Below are 17,355 nucleotides of genomic sequence, written 5' to 3' on the forward strand. Positions count from 1 at the left end.
TTTTTCTGTGTAATCCTGTGTAAATTGTTTTTCTGTGCAATCCTGTGTAAATTGTTTTTCTGTGTAATCCTGTGTAAATTGTTTTCTGTGTAATCCTGTGTAAATTGTTTTTCTGTGTAATCCTGTGTAAATTGTTTTTCTGTGCAATCCTGTGTAAATTGTTTTCTGTGTAATCCTGTGTAAATTGTTTTCTGTGTAATCCTGTGTAAATTGTTTTTCTGTGTAATCCTGTGTAAATTGTTTTTCTGTGTAATCCTGTGTAAATTGTTTTTCTGTGTAATCCTGTGTAAATTGTTTTTCTGTGTAATCCTGTGTTGTTATTTTTGAACAATTTACAGGGAAGAATACAGGGAAGCTTAGGGTAAAATAATGCAGGGGGATTACAGGGTATTAAAAGTTTTGTGTGTATTTTTTGTGTTAAGAGGTTTTTTTTGATTTTACAGGGAAAATACAAGGGTGAGCCAGAATCCCCCTTTTTATACTACTGGGTGTATAGGGCTCATTACCAGTGCTGAGCTTTCACTAGCCAGCCAAGATTGAGAATCCCCCATTCAAAGGGAGCTTAAACATGGCAGGTGCAGTGCTGCTTAGCTGTGGAAGACTCTGTACTGATATATAGGTATGGTCCCTTTAATATCCCTCTGCCCACACTTAATACTTAACCACATTTTTCCATGTTTTTTTTTGTTATAATTTCAGGTTATTATGGATCAGGTAGCCCAGGGAAAGGACATTAATGTAGCCAATGTACTCAAACCTTCAACAAGGCAGGAGCCACCCCCAGTAAGTATAGACACCGCTGAAAACACAGCTGCTGGGACTCTCTCACAAATTTAGCACATGTCTAAAACGGCATTAGAATGTGTGTAAAGTTATACTCAGATTTAATTCTAGTTGATAAATTCTGCAAATGTCGGTGTTTTGAAAGCCCTAAAATGTTTCTGAAAGAGCTTTGAAAACTGAAATCAGCTTTCACATATAACTCCATCTTTCAACGTTCATACCATTTTTTACTCTGATGTGGCAATGACAGTCAACGTGTTGAGGCAGCTGTTTTGCGCCTGCATCTATGTGGCGTCTTTAAGTATGTGCGTGTGAACGTTAGCGATTTGAAGCTGCGCCCAATGCAATGCGCACTGACGTCACTGCTAATATACACAAGAAAAGGTTTCTCTTCACAACATTAATCACATCATCTGTCAAAGGTTTGTGTCAGTTGTTAACCAGAGAAGATTTATAGGTGGTCCCATAATACTAGTGAAACATCCGGGTACTTGAAAACCAGTCTACTAGAAATTTCAATTGAATGAACACGGCTGTCAACAGCATAATGATTCTCTGTGTAGATTGTGTGATGAACGCCTGTGTGTGCGTAACGTGGAAGTGAATCCAACCTTGCTAACTCATGATTTGTTAGTATTTTCATTATTGTATCCATGGTCATGTGTTTGTGTTGTACTTTGAAACACGCAACATACAATCGCTGTTGCATCGCGTACAGCTGTTGGCAGCTGTGTTCATTCATTGTTGGAATTTTTACTTTTCTTATATTGATTTCTTGTACTTTCAGGCTTATTATTCCTCATTCAAATGTGGGTCGATAGTTTTAAAAAAGATCTCAATTGAACAGGGTGCCGATGTTCATTTCAGGGATCATCTCAAAATGCTTATCGACCCAAGTTTGGGACATATTTTGAGTGTTTGAAAATCGAGACTCTGGAACAGGAATCAACCGTGAAGAATGGTGTGAAGCTCTGTGATTACTAGGCTGGTTCTCAAGTACCCGGATGTTTCAGCAGTATCATGGGACTACTTATAAATCTTCTCTGGTTGTTATCATTGTTTGGCTGGTTACATGACTCGAGGAGTAGCCACAAATATTGTGACCCAATGAGTGGCCAATAGAGCTGTAGCAGTTGGTGTCTGCATGGGACCTTATGCCACCCTTTTTATTCTAATACTAAACATTGTAGGCTTGCATTGTGGCATACTACATTTCCATGTTTCATCAATGTGGCTCCTCATGCAACACTGTGAATAGCATTTAAAGGATAAAAATTTGAAACTGAAGTTTAACAGTGTATTATTGTGATATTTCTTTCAAATTTGGTGTGATGAAATTAACTCTACCATTTACCTTTACCTTGCAGCCACCACCACCAGTCCCTCATCCAGTCAGCCATGCACCAGCCTCCTACTCCACAAGTGGTATGTACCATCAGCAATACCATCCTCCACCCCCTGTCAGTAGTGGAATGGCCCCACCCCCATACAGCAGTGGAGGCAGCTCATCAGCATACCATCTCCCTCAGAGCATTGGAGGAGGCGAGCCATTGAGGCCTATCGCAAGGGCGCCACTACAAGTATTAAACATGGACGATCTTCAGATGGCTCAATCTAACTTGCAGCCAGTGTCGCAGTCAAGCAGCGTTAAATACATGACCCATCAAGAAAAGGTAGGTTAAAGGGGCTACCGTAAAAACTTGATAGTTAGCATATGTGCTTACTATCAAGTGCTTTTAAAACATGCAAACATGAAGTGCCCCATCCACGAAAGTGTGAAGGGTTTTGAGCAAATCGTCGATACAGAAAGTTATATATGAACAAGTAAACCTGCAAATGTGTGTCTCAACCCCATTAGCTCAGTTGGTAAAGGGCTGGACTTTGGTACAATTTCATGTTTTCAAAAGCGCTTGATAGTACGTTAACTATCTAGTTTTTACAGTATGTATTCTAAAGGATATCAGAATTTGTGAAGGAATTGATGGCATGCCCAAGGAATTGAAAAAATAGGAATGATTGTTCTGCCATATTTGCTTGTTCTTTGTGAGTGGGAAGATGTGGACCTTTGCTTTGTGCCTGGTAATAGTTACTCAATTGGTAAGGTATTTAAAGCTGGTGTGCATTGATTCAAACCCATGGGTATGGTAGGCAGTGGTGGCAGTAGAGCAATTCTGCAGCACACCACTATAGGTTCATTTCAATGTTCATCTTCTTCTAAATTTGAGAACTGATTGTGTCGAGTGCAAAGGTTTTCATGTGTTTACATTTGTTGACCATGAATGTTGCTATGTTAAATTTGTTAAGTGGTTTGGGCCACATTAACAACACCCTCTACTATATACTGTGTTATGCGGTCTTGTATGTTAGTGTTTTGAGCTATGCCACTGTGTGGCTTGATGAATGTTTTGTGTTATTTCCTAATTCATACATTCATCATTCTCAGATGTCATGTAGCATTTGATGCAATCATATTATATGTTCTGAAGCAATCTGAAAGTACACAATTTTGTCCCTCACATAATAATCCGATATGACAGATTTCCTAGCCAGCAGCATGAGTCTAAGTATGAAATTGTTATTCCACAATTTTGAATTTCTTGGGCATGAAGTAGTTGTGTTTAAAGTCTCTAAGCACAAACAAAGATTGTAATTTATTACTCTTAAAATGTTTCCGTTATTAATATTATAACCATTTCATTAACATTGCACTTGAACTTCAGTTATTTATTAATTTTTAACACTTAATCCTTTTGTTGTTTTTCCACATTTCATTTCATTTTCTGTTCAAAATACATGGACTATAGTGAGAATTCCAATTGAATGAATGCAGCTTTCAACAGTTGTACTCGATCCAACTGCGATCATATATCGCGTATTTCAAACTACAACGCGAACGCATAACCTTGGATACAATGATTACCAATCATGAGTGCGTTAGCATGGTTGGATTCACTTCCGTGTTACTCATGCACAGTCGTGCACACGCTGGTGTACATTGCGCAGTGTACGCAGAAATCTTTAGTACAAAATTATCATTATCTTTTTAAAGGGTCTTGTCAGTCTGGCAGAAAAGAAATTGGGGTTTTGTTTTAAAATTTAATTACAAACAGGTTACAAACCACTTGGCATTATACTATAGCTAGCCATCACTAATCATTTCTGCATGTTTCATATGTTGCACATTTTTATTTTCTGTTCAGGAGAATAATGACCTGGAGTCTGTTCTCAGACGCCAGTTGGCACAAAAGTACCAACATGCACAGCCACAGTACGAAGAGTCTGGCACATACGGTGAGAACAGTTGTTTGTTCTTGATTGTGTTTTGGCTTGGATTGTGTTGACTAACAGTTTTGGAAATGAACGATAACATTTCTATGCTATGACCATCCTCTCCAAATACCTGGGCTGTGTGAGGATGACATATTGGTCATTTACTAGTTTGAATTCATCAGATGATATTGCTTATAAGCTAGGCAATCAATAGTCAACTTAATTTGAATTGTAAGTGAGACATTTAATAGGCCAAACTCAAAAAGGTTACAGCCTGCTATGTTAAAGGTTGGATGTGAAAATATGTCTAGTATGAAATAAGGCTTGCTATGTTGAATCTTAACCCTAACACTACCCCTAATCCTAACCCTGGCAAACCTTATTTCATATTCGACATAGCAAGCCTTGTTTTTAACATAGCAAACATTTGACATATCAGGTGGATACCTCAAAACAAGCCTAGCTGATTTTGAGCTCATAGATGATCTCATTCAGATCAATATCAAAAACAAGGCGTTCTTTGCCACTGATACTGGATACCTCAAATTGAGCCCGTAATAGATGATCACTAGTTTTACATTTAAGGTTTTCTTAGCATTGTGTGATGTGACCAAGCAAATTGGGATGCATATGGGGAAATCAACTTTGAAAACCATCGCACATCCTGCATGTTAAGGCTTTAATATATGTGACCATCCACCACCACAAAGGGGCCGTAAATGATGTCAGCAGAATATATATAGAGATAAGGTCCATTGTACTTTTCAATACACAAGTTATCTTTTGCACATTCAATGTGTTATTTTGTTCTCTCTTACATGCTTGCATCATGGGATGACCAAAATTCAAAATCTGAACTATAGGCTTATTCGTAATGTAGCGAAACAAATTGGGCGAGATCCAGCAATGAACTTAATCTTGTTTTCTTTTTTCTTTTTTTTTGCAGAACAAACTTGGACAACCCAACCCATGAAGTAACAAGACAAGACATCAAATGTGACAGTTACTATTAGACAGCTGGTACCTATAGTCCAAATAACCAGTAGTTTTTCATATTTTATTTAACCATATGAAGTTGAGTTATATGCATAGCATTGGTGTGATCATATAAAGAATACTTACTACAACCATGAATATAATATCTTATTTAGTACATCCATGTTACAACAAACATTAGTGTCATGATGATTGCTTTAATTAAGCTTACAAGCTTTAACCTACATGTACAAGGCAGTTAGCGTAAATATGACTTGTGGTTCTGAACCTATGCTATGAAATAGCCACAACCATTAGTATGCAATACTACCTTGATCCACTACTTGGCAAAATCAGACTGCCATGTTTGTGTGGTGCTCATCAGCTCATGTCAAGTAAAATTTAAAAGGGCCTAGTGTACCTCTGGATAGTGTGTCATGTGCCAGGCAAATTTAGTTATGTGTGATCCAAAGGTAATGTTTTGTATGCTGATAGCTCCTGCTAAGCACTGTATGTGCACACTGTTATAACAGTAATTTTAAGACACCAAAATGTTGTTGTCTTATTTTGGAGCTTTACTGAAGAGTATGGTGGGTTAACTATCTTGGTCTTATGGCAGATCGCCCATACATTCCTATACATATAGGACAGCATTTTACTGTTCTAAATTCTTTGCCTGTATCATATAATTTGATTCACTGATTTGAAATGACCTGCAAACTTAGGTTATATTTATTCTTATTAATTGGCAAAAGTGCAATCACTTTGTAATGAAACTGCAGATATTACAATCTCTGGTAATGGAAAATAAATTCCAGATGATGTGATTTGAAACTACTTGATGCTCAGAGGGTTGGTATACTCAAGAAGGTTTAATCTTTCCCTAGGGAAGTCAATATCAAAGATGCTACTCAAATGTAAATTCTGCAGTGCATCTATGCATTGTATGAAAAGCACAGGTGAAATTGACCGAACCCTATGGAAGGCAAACATGGAATTCATTATTTTCTGGAATAATTATCTTTCCATACTGTTGGGATGAACTATAAAAGTTGCAAATTAACACGCAACTATTTAGCCAGAATAAGCAGATCTCTTCCAATCCAGAATGGAAGGCACAGCTAACACTTCTTGTACTTCCTTTGCTGGAATGGGCTATTCCAGTTGAAAACCATACACCCCCTATGGAAGACATGACCTTAATCCCCCACACAGGGAGTGTGAATTTCATGGGGTTACCTGAATGGGTGATTCCAGTTGAAATCTACACCCCCTGTGTGGGCGATTAAGGTCATGTCTTCCATAGGGGGTGTATGCTGTTGATTTCCAACTAGATGTATAATTTTTATCTGAGCCATCCCATTGGGGTATATGGAATTTATGTGCTTATAGTGTATCTCCTCTCAAATGCTGTGTTGGATTTTGCAGTGGCAGATTCGAATCGGTGCAGTTGTCACTAGCGTATGGACAAATAACCCTTCTACGTGTGTGTAACCCCAGCAGGATTAGGTTAGCGTACACGATTTGAATCTGTCAATGCGAAATCCAACATGGTGTTACTCTTGAGACATGGCAGAATATAGCCTGCATTTTGGGTATTATCCAAAGATGTTTTACTTTAGTAAAACCTATATACGCTTATGCGTATACTGATGCATGGCCCTGAACGTAACCGTCCTGGCTGAAATCCAGAAATGAGCGTCATTTGTTCTGGTGCTGTCAATTCCGGGTAACGCAGGAGGAAGAACATGCCTTTTGCAAACAAAATGGCTGACAAGTCCCAGCCCCTTTCCAGCGAAAATACAGCTTATTTAGCCAATGTGAACATGGGGTCATCGCCAGAAATATTTTCCTATCATATTGGACTAACACGTCAGGTATATGGTATTTCACAATATAACAGGAATGGAAAGAAAAGTGGAAATGTTTATTTTGTCAGATCTTTGACGAAACGACCATTTCTAATGACGTCTCTATGTAAACAATGTAGCGGTATTAATAATTAATTAGGTAATACCAAATATGGAGGTATCCAAAAGTATGCTAATTAGAAGGTTCAAAGAATCAGAATACGATCCTGGTATCCAAAACTATGCAAATGAGTTGAAGGAGGATACGTGACCATGTAAAGTATTTCTTCTCTTGTTTATAGTGGACCTCTATTATCCCTCTGCAGGAGGACCCAAGTAAAGGTTTAGATAGGATTGGGCCTCATCATAAAGTAATCTATAGGAATACCAATTTGGCAATTGTAGCTACACATTGGGGTTATATGTCTAGATTTGAGAAAATGCTGACAAAATGACCCATTCATAAACCAACATTGACCTATAAAAAAGGGGTATTTGATATACCAGTTGGCCGCAGTTGTGAGGCATTGAGTCCCTTCTGTTGTCGTATACCCATCCTGCCCATTACAATTATGCCAAAATCTAAAGATTGCAATTGGTTATGTTCATATGCTGTCATTTTATGTAAGAGGTGGCTTCAAAACCCAACCATTGGGCCACTCCCGTTACTCTGGCAGAGCTGGTGAGTGAACTGTGTTGTATTGTTCCCAATAATAGAAATCAGGTCGAATTATCAGTTCTGCCAGAGCGATGGTGATTGACTGATGTTTGAGTTTTTAAACCATCTCTAAGATATTTCTAAATTTATGTAAAATTATTTGTTTATCCATATTTAGCAACTAGCATTATGTGTATCCACAATCTTTGATTTGTAGTATTGTACTTCATATTTTCAATCTCAATGTATAATCTTGCCACTATTGTATTATATATGTACGAGGGGGTATCAAAAAGTTTTAGAAATCGCCCAGAAGTGAAAGAGCTATATCAATGAAATTTTGTCAGTGTAATCACTGGTCCTTATGTACACTATGGTGCAAAAATGGTCTCATAAGTATGTTTACTTTTTTTACAGATGGCACTAGATGCCAATAACCTGCTGCCCCAGTTACTGCGCATAAACAGCAAGATTGAGAAAATTGAGGCAAGCAGCATTATTAAGATCCTGATTTTGAAGGGTTGCAGTGCCTAGAAAATTGATGATGAAATGAAAGTTGTCTTCGGTGGTGATTGTGATATGTCTCTGTCGCTTTTTGTAAAAGGAATTTTTATTTCATCACAGATTTTCTGGTCATTGTAACCCTTAAAATGGAACTTAATCATGCTGCATGCCTCAATTTTCTCCATTTTGCTGGTTATGCGGTTACATAGACAGGTAGTGACATCTAGCTCCTGTAAAAAAGTAAACATACTTATGAGACCATTTTTGCACCATAGTGTACATAAGGACCAGTGATTGCACTGACAAAATTTCATTGATATAGCTCTTTCACTTCTGAGCGATTTCTAAAACTTTTTGATACCCCCTCGTAGCTTAATCTTCTACCTGTTATGGCAAGTCTGATTTTACAAACACATAACCATCAAGTTAACATGTGCTTGTTAAGCTGGGTGCAGGTGTCTGTATCACATTGGGGTTTTCCATTAGAAATCCAAACACACTGATAAACAAATTCCAACCAAATTCATGAGTTGTAGCTAAAAGATGTTTGGACATGCAAAATGTTTCTGTTATAGGTTCTTTGCGTAAAACTAAACCAGTTGTCACATCTGGCTTGTACAAATCCTGATTTGGCCATCGGCCGAATTCATAATGATATCATGCACGTCCACCCGGTTTGGTCAAAGTGTGACACGTTCTGCATTCTTCATCTTTAGATTTTCATTTTAACCTTTTCATGACCTGTATTGTACACTGGACATAACCGAACATTGTTTGGTTTTAATTTCAAATCTAGTTCGCCTGAATCATGTAAAATATTAATCCTGAATTTGTGCGCTCACAATAACTTTTATTTAATGGAGGCTTTCATAAGTTAATAATTTAGTTTTTTGTATCATTTTGTGTTGCCTGCTATGTAGCAGGGACACACAGCTTTTGTGCCGTATCTGATACGCAGTGTATGTTGAAAATACTGGTGGGTCTTGAATGAACTGCAGGGACTGGTACAGGCATGAAAAGTTATGGCGCTTTAGTGCAATCGGTGGATTTCTGCTTTTTTGGTTCACTTTGTTTTCATCCTACATGTATTTCTACATCAGATTCACAGAAAGTTGTAAAAACTTAAGTTTTTTCAGTGTTTCATGTCACAGTTTTTTCATGTCTGCAATTAAGCTAACAGACAAATTGATCAACATGTTATGCTCTGGGTTCAAGTAAAATATAGAAGTTACTGAATACGATCAACACAAAGGAGATAGCTCATCATAAACACCAGTGTGGATTCAAAAAATTGGTAAAAAACTGCAATGATGGATATTTTGTGTTCCTGAATATACGCACACATACTTGATGAACCCAAAAATATTTTTTCATAATCAAGTATACTTTACTTGAATAGACCATGTTGCAATTCCTGAAAGCCTTTGCAAATGTTACCCTGAATATGTAGCGCTGATGCGCATATTGCTGCACGGTGGCTAATGCAGTTTACCAGCGCAGTGACAATGTTTGCATGATGTACATATCAATTGCAAAGAATTCTGGACTTTACCAAAATGATATGTTCATTCAGAATCTGTTGACCATATAATAATCTTTCAAAATCTAATTCTAAAGCAAAAATTGTAACCATATGTATTCATTGTTGTATACTCTACAGTTTATTATAAAATTATAAAATAGAAATGTAAAAAAAAATTACAGGCCCTATAATGTGCATGTAGCAGTTATTGCCACAATATTATGAAATATTTCTTTACATTTGTCACATGTCTTACTGATGCTATTTTGAATTCTTGGACAAAAGTGTATGTGCGAGCGTTGTGTCAAATGCGTGTGCATACTTTGCAGAAGCTGTGACCTTAGAGACAGGCTGCCTAGTGCCAACATTACGTAGCATGATTGTTTCTTTTTCTTGCATAGTATACAAATATTGACTGCTATGAGGGGCATGGTTAAAATTATAGGCCCGCGGTGATCTCAAAACCATGACTATGCCCCTCGGCATAAAATTATAGGACCCTTGGTGATCTCAAAACCATGACTATGCCCGAGGCGTAGCCGAGGGCATAGTCATGGTTTTGAGATCACCGTGGCCTATAATTTTAACCATGCCCGAATAAAAAGCAGTCAATATTTGTTTTATATACCAAATCTTAAGATTCTTGTCATCTGTTTGGTTAAAAGCATCGATTTTGGGAAGAGAAATTAATAGTTTCAATGCGAACGGCACACAGATTACAATCTGCGATTTCTGCATGATTATAACGCGTGAAAACATTAACGCGTGCGTAATATCATTTTACGCTGGGAAAAACACGCAGTTTGATCGTGACCGGTCCATAGTTCATTTCCATGGACCGGTCCATAGTTCATTTTGTGGGCATAGTTAATTCAATGACTGCACTTTCAACCAATCAGATGACAGGAATCTATATATATGAGGTATATAATTTATAATGTCATGCTTGTGGATGCACTATTTGCTTTCAAACTCTATGTAGTGTCTGAGAATATAGCAACAGTAGTTAAAGTGTAATCAACTTATACTGCACTTTCCTTGTACACGCTAACTTACGTTGAGTAGTTGAGTTGTTGAGTTGAGCAGAAAGTGACTGTGACTGGGTGTGGCGAAAAACACTTTTTTTCTCGGATCGACTTGGAACTCTTGAAGAATTTTATTGGAGCACATACTATTATTGTGCTGAAATATCATTAAGATCAAAGCATGCTTGGGAGGGGGTGAATGTCAGCTTGTATACTTGTTCAGATGGGAGGGTACAAAAGTATGGGCTTTCCAACTTATAATTGTAACATATTTGTGAAAATAAGGAATTATATAAATTTGTATATTTGTATTATGAAACCATACTTTGTTGTCAGGTGTTTGTTTTTATTATATGTCAATATATGCATGATATGCAGAGTTACACCATAGACTCTGAAGACAGTTTTTGGTTACATAAGTATGTTAACTTAAAGGTGGGAGACCCGATTCACCGCCTCATTTTGGCATCTGAAAGTGAGGTCATTTTTCTCATAACCCAGTAAAGTTAGGCCTGAGATGGGTTTCCTTTTGAATGGATGGAATGTCCAAAGTGGTAGCCTCATTCCCCTGTGTTCCCCATGGTGGAAAACTATCCATCACACAATGTGACCTCCTATAGGGCAATTTCATGAAAGGTCATTAGTTCAAATCTGCCTCCAGAGAAGACATGATGCATGCATAAAGCACAAAAGAAATCCCCAGACTCATTTGTTTTGTACTTGTTCCAAAATGTTGTTAAACATGTTGGGTTTTCGTTTTGGTAAAAAAAAATGTTATTGTAAAATATTTCAAACATTTTTGTCAAGTGTTTCGTCAACATTTGAATAACATGCAAGTTTTAAAAAAATGTGTTTGAATGTTATGAATTAGGCCTACTAGCGGTCACCCATCTTTCGCGGTCAGGGTCTTTCGCGGTTGGTAAATTTAGTATATTTTGTGTACATGTAAAATAATGTTTTATTTAATGTGATTAATGGTATGAGAGGAGATTATCATTTAGAACTTAGAAGTATAATATTTAGTATCTTTTCCATATAAATCAATGGCTTGAAATTAGATCATTGATCGAAGCAAGTCTTCTTGACACCATATCATATCCACCGTGAGAAGTCTTGCCCCTGTGGGATGCTGGCTGCTCTGATATTTAAGATTTTTATGCATTTGTTTCGACAGTACTTTTTAGCCCATTTTGGACAAATTTGTTGTACCTTTTAGCTAATTTTTTATCATTTTCACCCAAGTTTGTCCCCCACCTTGAAATGTACCTTGCTGCCCCCGCCTCCTGCAAAAGTCCTGGCTACATCACTGAGCAGATGAACACAATTTTATTCAGATCCCTCTTGGCCCCTGTGGCCTGCTGGCTGATCTGATATTTTAGATTTCTATGCATTTGTTGTACTTTTTATTTGTTAGCCCATTTTGGATAAATTTGTCGTACTCTTTAGCCCATTTGTGACAATCCCCCTCATGAAATTTGCCCCTCTCTCTCTCTCTCTGAAAAAGTCCTGGCTACACCACTGTGCAGCTGAAACAATTTTATTCGCATTTCCTTACACTCTATTTCCTATAAAGTTACAACCCTGATTAATTTGTCCTTCAAAAGTTTCACTTACAAACTAATTCAATAAACAAACACTCTACTGTTGACTATAGGTTCTCCATAAAAACACAGAATACATGCTAATGTTGATAAATTAGTTGAATAAACAATAGATGTTAATTGAGTTTCTACTGTGTCATGTAATAATTGAGACTACAGGCATACTTCTACTGTGTCATGTAATAGTTGAGACTACAGGCATAATATCCTCACACCGATGACAGGATAGAAGGCCTAATTCAGGCTATGTCAACAGGTTTTAGTATGCAGGTGCTCTGCTAGTGGCTTTGAAACTAATTAACATAATTTGACACCCTTAACGTAAACAAAAACAAAATTGGACGTTTTATTGGGGTGCGGACAACTTTACTCTACGCAACGCAAAAATCCGTTTTCCGAAATAATGTAAAACGTGGAAGTTTTTAGCCTTACCAAGTCGCCAAACTCAGTAATTTATTATAGATAGGATAATGAACGCATATTACTTGTTGGGAGAGAAATTAGACAACATATAATGCACACACGCTGATGTTGATGTGTCTAATGCACGAGTCACAAGAAGAAAAAACAAAGTGATTTTTGCTGTTTTTATAACAAAATTACCACGAAAAGTGTTGGAAAATACAAGCAAATGTAAATGCATCAACCCGCAAGAAAATGAACATTTCCGAAAGTACTGCACATAGTTCATGAAGTGTGCATGCGTGCATATATACACATTACACAATCAATGCATGGTTTGGAGTTTTCCAACGCTTGCTCCAAGATGATTGGTTCTCGCTATCTAAGAGTGTATGAAAAAGGGTATAACAATTAATCATCCGTTCTTCCTTGAGGCCCATTTACTGAAGATAGCAATCTGTTGCTATCTTCTCAAGATCGTTATCAGTTGCTATCTACTGAAGATAGTAATCAATTGCTATCTACTGAAGATTGTAATCAGTTGCTATCTACTGAAGGTAGTAACTAGTTGCTATCTACTGAAGAGATTATTCAGATGCTATCTACTGAAGATAGTAATCAGTTGCTATCAACTGAAGATAATAATCAGTTGCTATGTACTGAAGATAGTAATCAGTTGCTATCTACTGAAGATAGTAATCAATTGTTATCTACTAAAGATAGTAATCAATTGCTATCTACTGAAGATAGTAATCAATTGCTATCTACTGAAGATAGTAATAAATCTACTGAAGATAGTAATCAGATGCTATCTACTGAAGTTAGTAGTCAACTGCTATCTACTGAAGATAGTAATCAGTTGCTATCTAATGAAGATAGTAATCAATTGCAATCTACTGAAAATAGTAATCAGTTGATATCTACTGAAGATAGTAATCAGTTGCTATTTACTGAAGATAGTAATCAGTTGATATCTACTGAAGATAGTAATCAGTTGCTATCTACTGAAGATAGTAATCAGTTGCTATCTACTGAAGATAGTAATCAGTTGCTATCTACTGAAGATAGTAATCAGTTGCTATCTACTGAAGATAGTAATCAGTTGCGATATACTGAAGATAGTAATCAGTTGCTATCTACTGAAGATTGTAATCAATTCTCTACTGAAGAAAGTAATCAATTGCTATCTACTGAAGATAGTAATCAGTTGCTATCTACTTAAGATAGTAATCAGTTGCTATCTACTGAAGATTGTAATCAATTGTTCTCTACTGAAGAAAGTAATCAATTGCTATCTACTGAAGATAGTAATCAGTTGCTATCTACTGAAGATAGTAATCAGTTGCTATCTACTGAAGATTGTAATCAGCTCCTATCTACTGAAGATTGTAATCAATTGTTCTCTACTGAAGATAGTAATCAGTTGATATCTACTGAAGATAGTATCAGATGCTATCGACTCAAGATAATAATCAGTTGTTATCTACTGACGAAAGTATTCAGATGCTATCTAACGAAGATAGTAATGATTTGCTATCTACGGAAGATCGTAAACAGTTGCTATCTACTGAAGATAGTAATCAGTTGCTATCTACTGAAGATAGTAATCAGTTGCTATCTACTGAAGATAGTAATCAGTTGCGATATACTGAAGATAGTAATCAGTTGCTATCTACTGAAGATTGTAATCAATTGTTCTCTACTGAAGAAAGTAATCAATTGCTATCTACTGAAGATAGTAATCAGTTGCTATCTACTGAAGATAGTAATCAGTTGCTATCTACTGAAGATTGTAATCAGCTCCTATCTACTGAAGATTGTAATCAATTGTTCTCTACTGAAGATAGTAATCAGTTGATATCTACTGAAGATAGTATCAGATGCTATCGACTCAAGATAATAATCAGTTGTTATCTACTGACGAAAGTATTCAGATGCTATCTACCGAAGATAGTAATGAGCTGCTATATACGGAAGAACGTAAACATTTGCTCTCTACTGAATAAAGTAATCAGTTACTATCTACTGATGCCTGAATATAGTCATTGGTTGCTATCTACTGTAGTAAACAGTTGCTATCTACTGATGATATTAATCAGATTTCATACACTCTATCAGTTGCTATTTGCTAAAGATAGCTCTGAAAAGAGCCGTTCGTTTTGCTATCTACTGAAGAAAGTAATCAATTGCTATCTACTGCAGATTATAATCAGTTGCTACCTACTATAGTAATCAGTTGCTATCTACTGAAGATAATCAGTTGCTATCTACTGAAGATTGTAATCAATTGTTCTCTACTAAAGATAGTAATCAATTGCTATCTACTGAAGATAGTAATCAGTTGCTATCTACTGAAGATAGTAATCAGTTGCTATCTACTGAAGATAGCAATCAGTTGCTATCTACTGAAGATAGTAATCAGTTGCTATCTACTGAAGATAGTAATTAGTTGCTATCTACTGAAGATAGTAATCAGTTGCTATCTACTGAAGATAGTAATCAGTTGCTATCTACTGAAGATAGTAATCAGTTGCTATCTACTGAAGATAGTAATCAGTTGCTATCTACTGAAGATAGTAATTAGATGCTATCTACTGAAGATAGTAATCAGTTGCTATCTACTGAAGATAGTAATCAGTTGCTATCTACTGAAGATAGTAATCAGTTGCTATCTACTGAAGATAGTAATTAGATGCTATCTACTGAAGATAGTAATCAGTTGCTATCTACTGAAGATAGTAATCAGTTGCTATCTACTGAAGATAGTAATTAGATGCTATCTACTGAAGATAGTAATCAATTGCTATCTACTGAAGATAGTAATCAGTTGCTATCTACTGAAGATAGTAATCAGTTGCTATGTACTGAAGATAGTAATCAGTTGCTATCTACTGAAGATAGTAATTAGATGCTATCTACTGAAGATAGTAATCAGTTGCTATCTACTGAAGATAGTAATCAGTTGCTATCTACTGAAGATAGTAATTATATGCTATCTACTGAAGATAGTAATCAATTGCTATCTACTGAAGATAGTAATCAATTGCTATCTACTGAAGATAGTAATTAGATGCTATCTACTGAAGATAGTAATCAATTGCTATCTACTGAAGATAGTAATCAGTTGCTATCTGCTGAAGATAGTAATCAGTTGCATATCTACTTCCATCCACCTGTCATTTGACCAATCAAGTTAGTTCTGGAGAGGGTCAATTTCTCTAAAGGATGTCGAATTATATTAATATCTGTTGAAAAAAGCTCAGAAACTTTTGTGAACTTGGGATCATGTAAGAGTTTGGATATTTTTGTGAACTTAGACTTAGAACAAAGGGCCAAAGCAACCCTGGAAAGCAATACATTTGAATGTCTGAACCTGCAGCAGGCTGCAGAAGCAATTTTAAAGGACAAGGGCATGCATTATTTTATATTAAAATGACAGGAGATACTACATACTAAATTCACATCGGAGTAATTTTATTATAATACAGTACTAAAACAAACGTATATAATAAGGACACCCCACCCACCTTGATTTTTTGTTGTGATACCCACTAAATGTCACAAATAATATCAGCAAATGTGACGTTTTAAGGGTAAGAAATTGGGTTACTTTCAATTGTTCTGCAAAGCATTCATAAGGGAGCTCATCTCTCGCTGTTCTGTTTCTAGAGGGGGTCCATTTTGAAACCACTTGTTTCGCGAGAACCCAACTAAATTCAAAGACATCCACCCTTCGCACCCGAATTGCATTACACTGCATGGTGGTGGTGTAGAGTAATTCATATTCTGCCACCACAGCTTTATCCAGGGCTTCCATGGACTTGAAGTTCACTTTACAATAATATTGACATACTACATTTGCTATTGATTGTATCATATGTAAATTCCAAAGGGCAATCATTATGTTATTATGTACTCTGTGTTAACATGGTTAAGCATGTTTAAGGTGGGTGATATTTTTGTTCACGCCAGTGAACATTGAAACCATTTGCACCCACATCTCATATGCACAGTTTATCCCTTACACACCATGTGTCTTGAATAGCTCTTGTAACCCACCAACCCTGTGGTTAAGAGGCTAGGAAATATTTCCTAATATCTCATACCCTCGTTTGTATGCCTTTATCTAATCCTGCTTCCCATGACAAGGACAATTTAGCACAATTAATCTTCAGTGAGACTGCTCAGAGTAGGAAATTTTTAGCCTTTTTTATTAAACATGTTTCCAATTGGCTTATAGCAATCACATGCTGACAATACACATAACTGATTGGTTAAGCTATAATTTTATTTATTTAGTGATAAGGCATCATCTGTATAGAAACCTATTCAGCAAGCTGCAATAGGCAATTTACTTCAGAATATAACTACAGCGCACAAAGGTAAGGCTGGGATATGAGATATCCCTGACAAAAACTAGCAAAACCATGTAGTGTAATGTGTTTACTTTAGTGATTTAGGCATCTAGCATCTGTATAGGAAACTATTCAACCAAATAATTTGAGATGTTACCAACATGCAGTGTTCCTGAAACACATTAGGCAATTTGCTTCCAAATAATACTTCTTTTAAAAAGGAATGGGGTGTCGAATGGGAAATAGCATCTGATGGGCTGATACAGGGTGTATCAAAATAATTGGTACCCATCAGTTTTCAGTGATTATGGACAAGACTGCAATCCCAAAATGTAACATAAGATCCACCTAATCTACCGATTAATGTCATAAGAGGTCATCAAACCATACATTCTGGTTATTTTTAGTAG

General features: G+C 36.4%; 1 protein-coding gene across 2 annotated transcripts in view; it reads left to right on the top strand.

The window, feature by feature from the left end:
- Positions 1-7,803, top strand: part of LOC140156699 (dual specificity protein kinase TTK-like) — a 75,715-nt gene extending 67,912 nt beyond the window's left edge. Inside the window, exons 17-20 of one of the 2 annotated variants that reach the window (XM_072179632.1) lie at positions 700-783; positions 2,151-2,456; positions 3,984-4,074; positions 5,000-7,803. In XM_072179632.1, coding sequence (XP_072035733.1) covers positions 700-783; positions 2,151-2,456; positions 3,984-4,074; positions 5,000-5,031 — 513 coding nt within the window. In that variant the 3' untranslated portion in view covers positions 5,032-7,803. The remainder of the gene's footprint in view (positions 1-699; positions 784-2,150; positions 2,457-3,983; positions 4,075-4,999) is intronic. The other variant, XM_072179633.1, reaches the window with a different exon arrangement.
- The last annotated feature ends 9,552 nt before the right edge of the window (positions 7,804-17,355 follow it).

This window comes from Amphiura filiformis, chromosome 7 (assembly GCF_039555335.1).
Source record: "Amphiura filiformis chromosome 7, Afil_fr2py, whole genome shotgun sequence".
NCBI classification, from domain to species: domain Eukaryota; kingdom Metazoa; phylum Echinodermata; class Ophiuroidea; order Amphilepidida; family Amphiuridae; genus Amphiura; species Amphiura filiformis.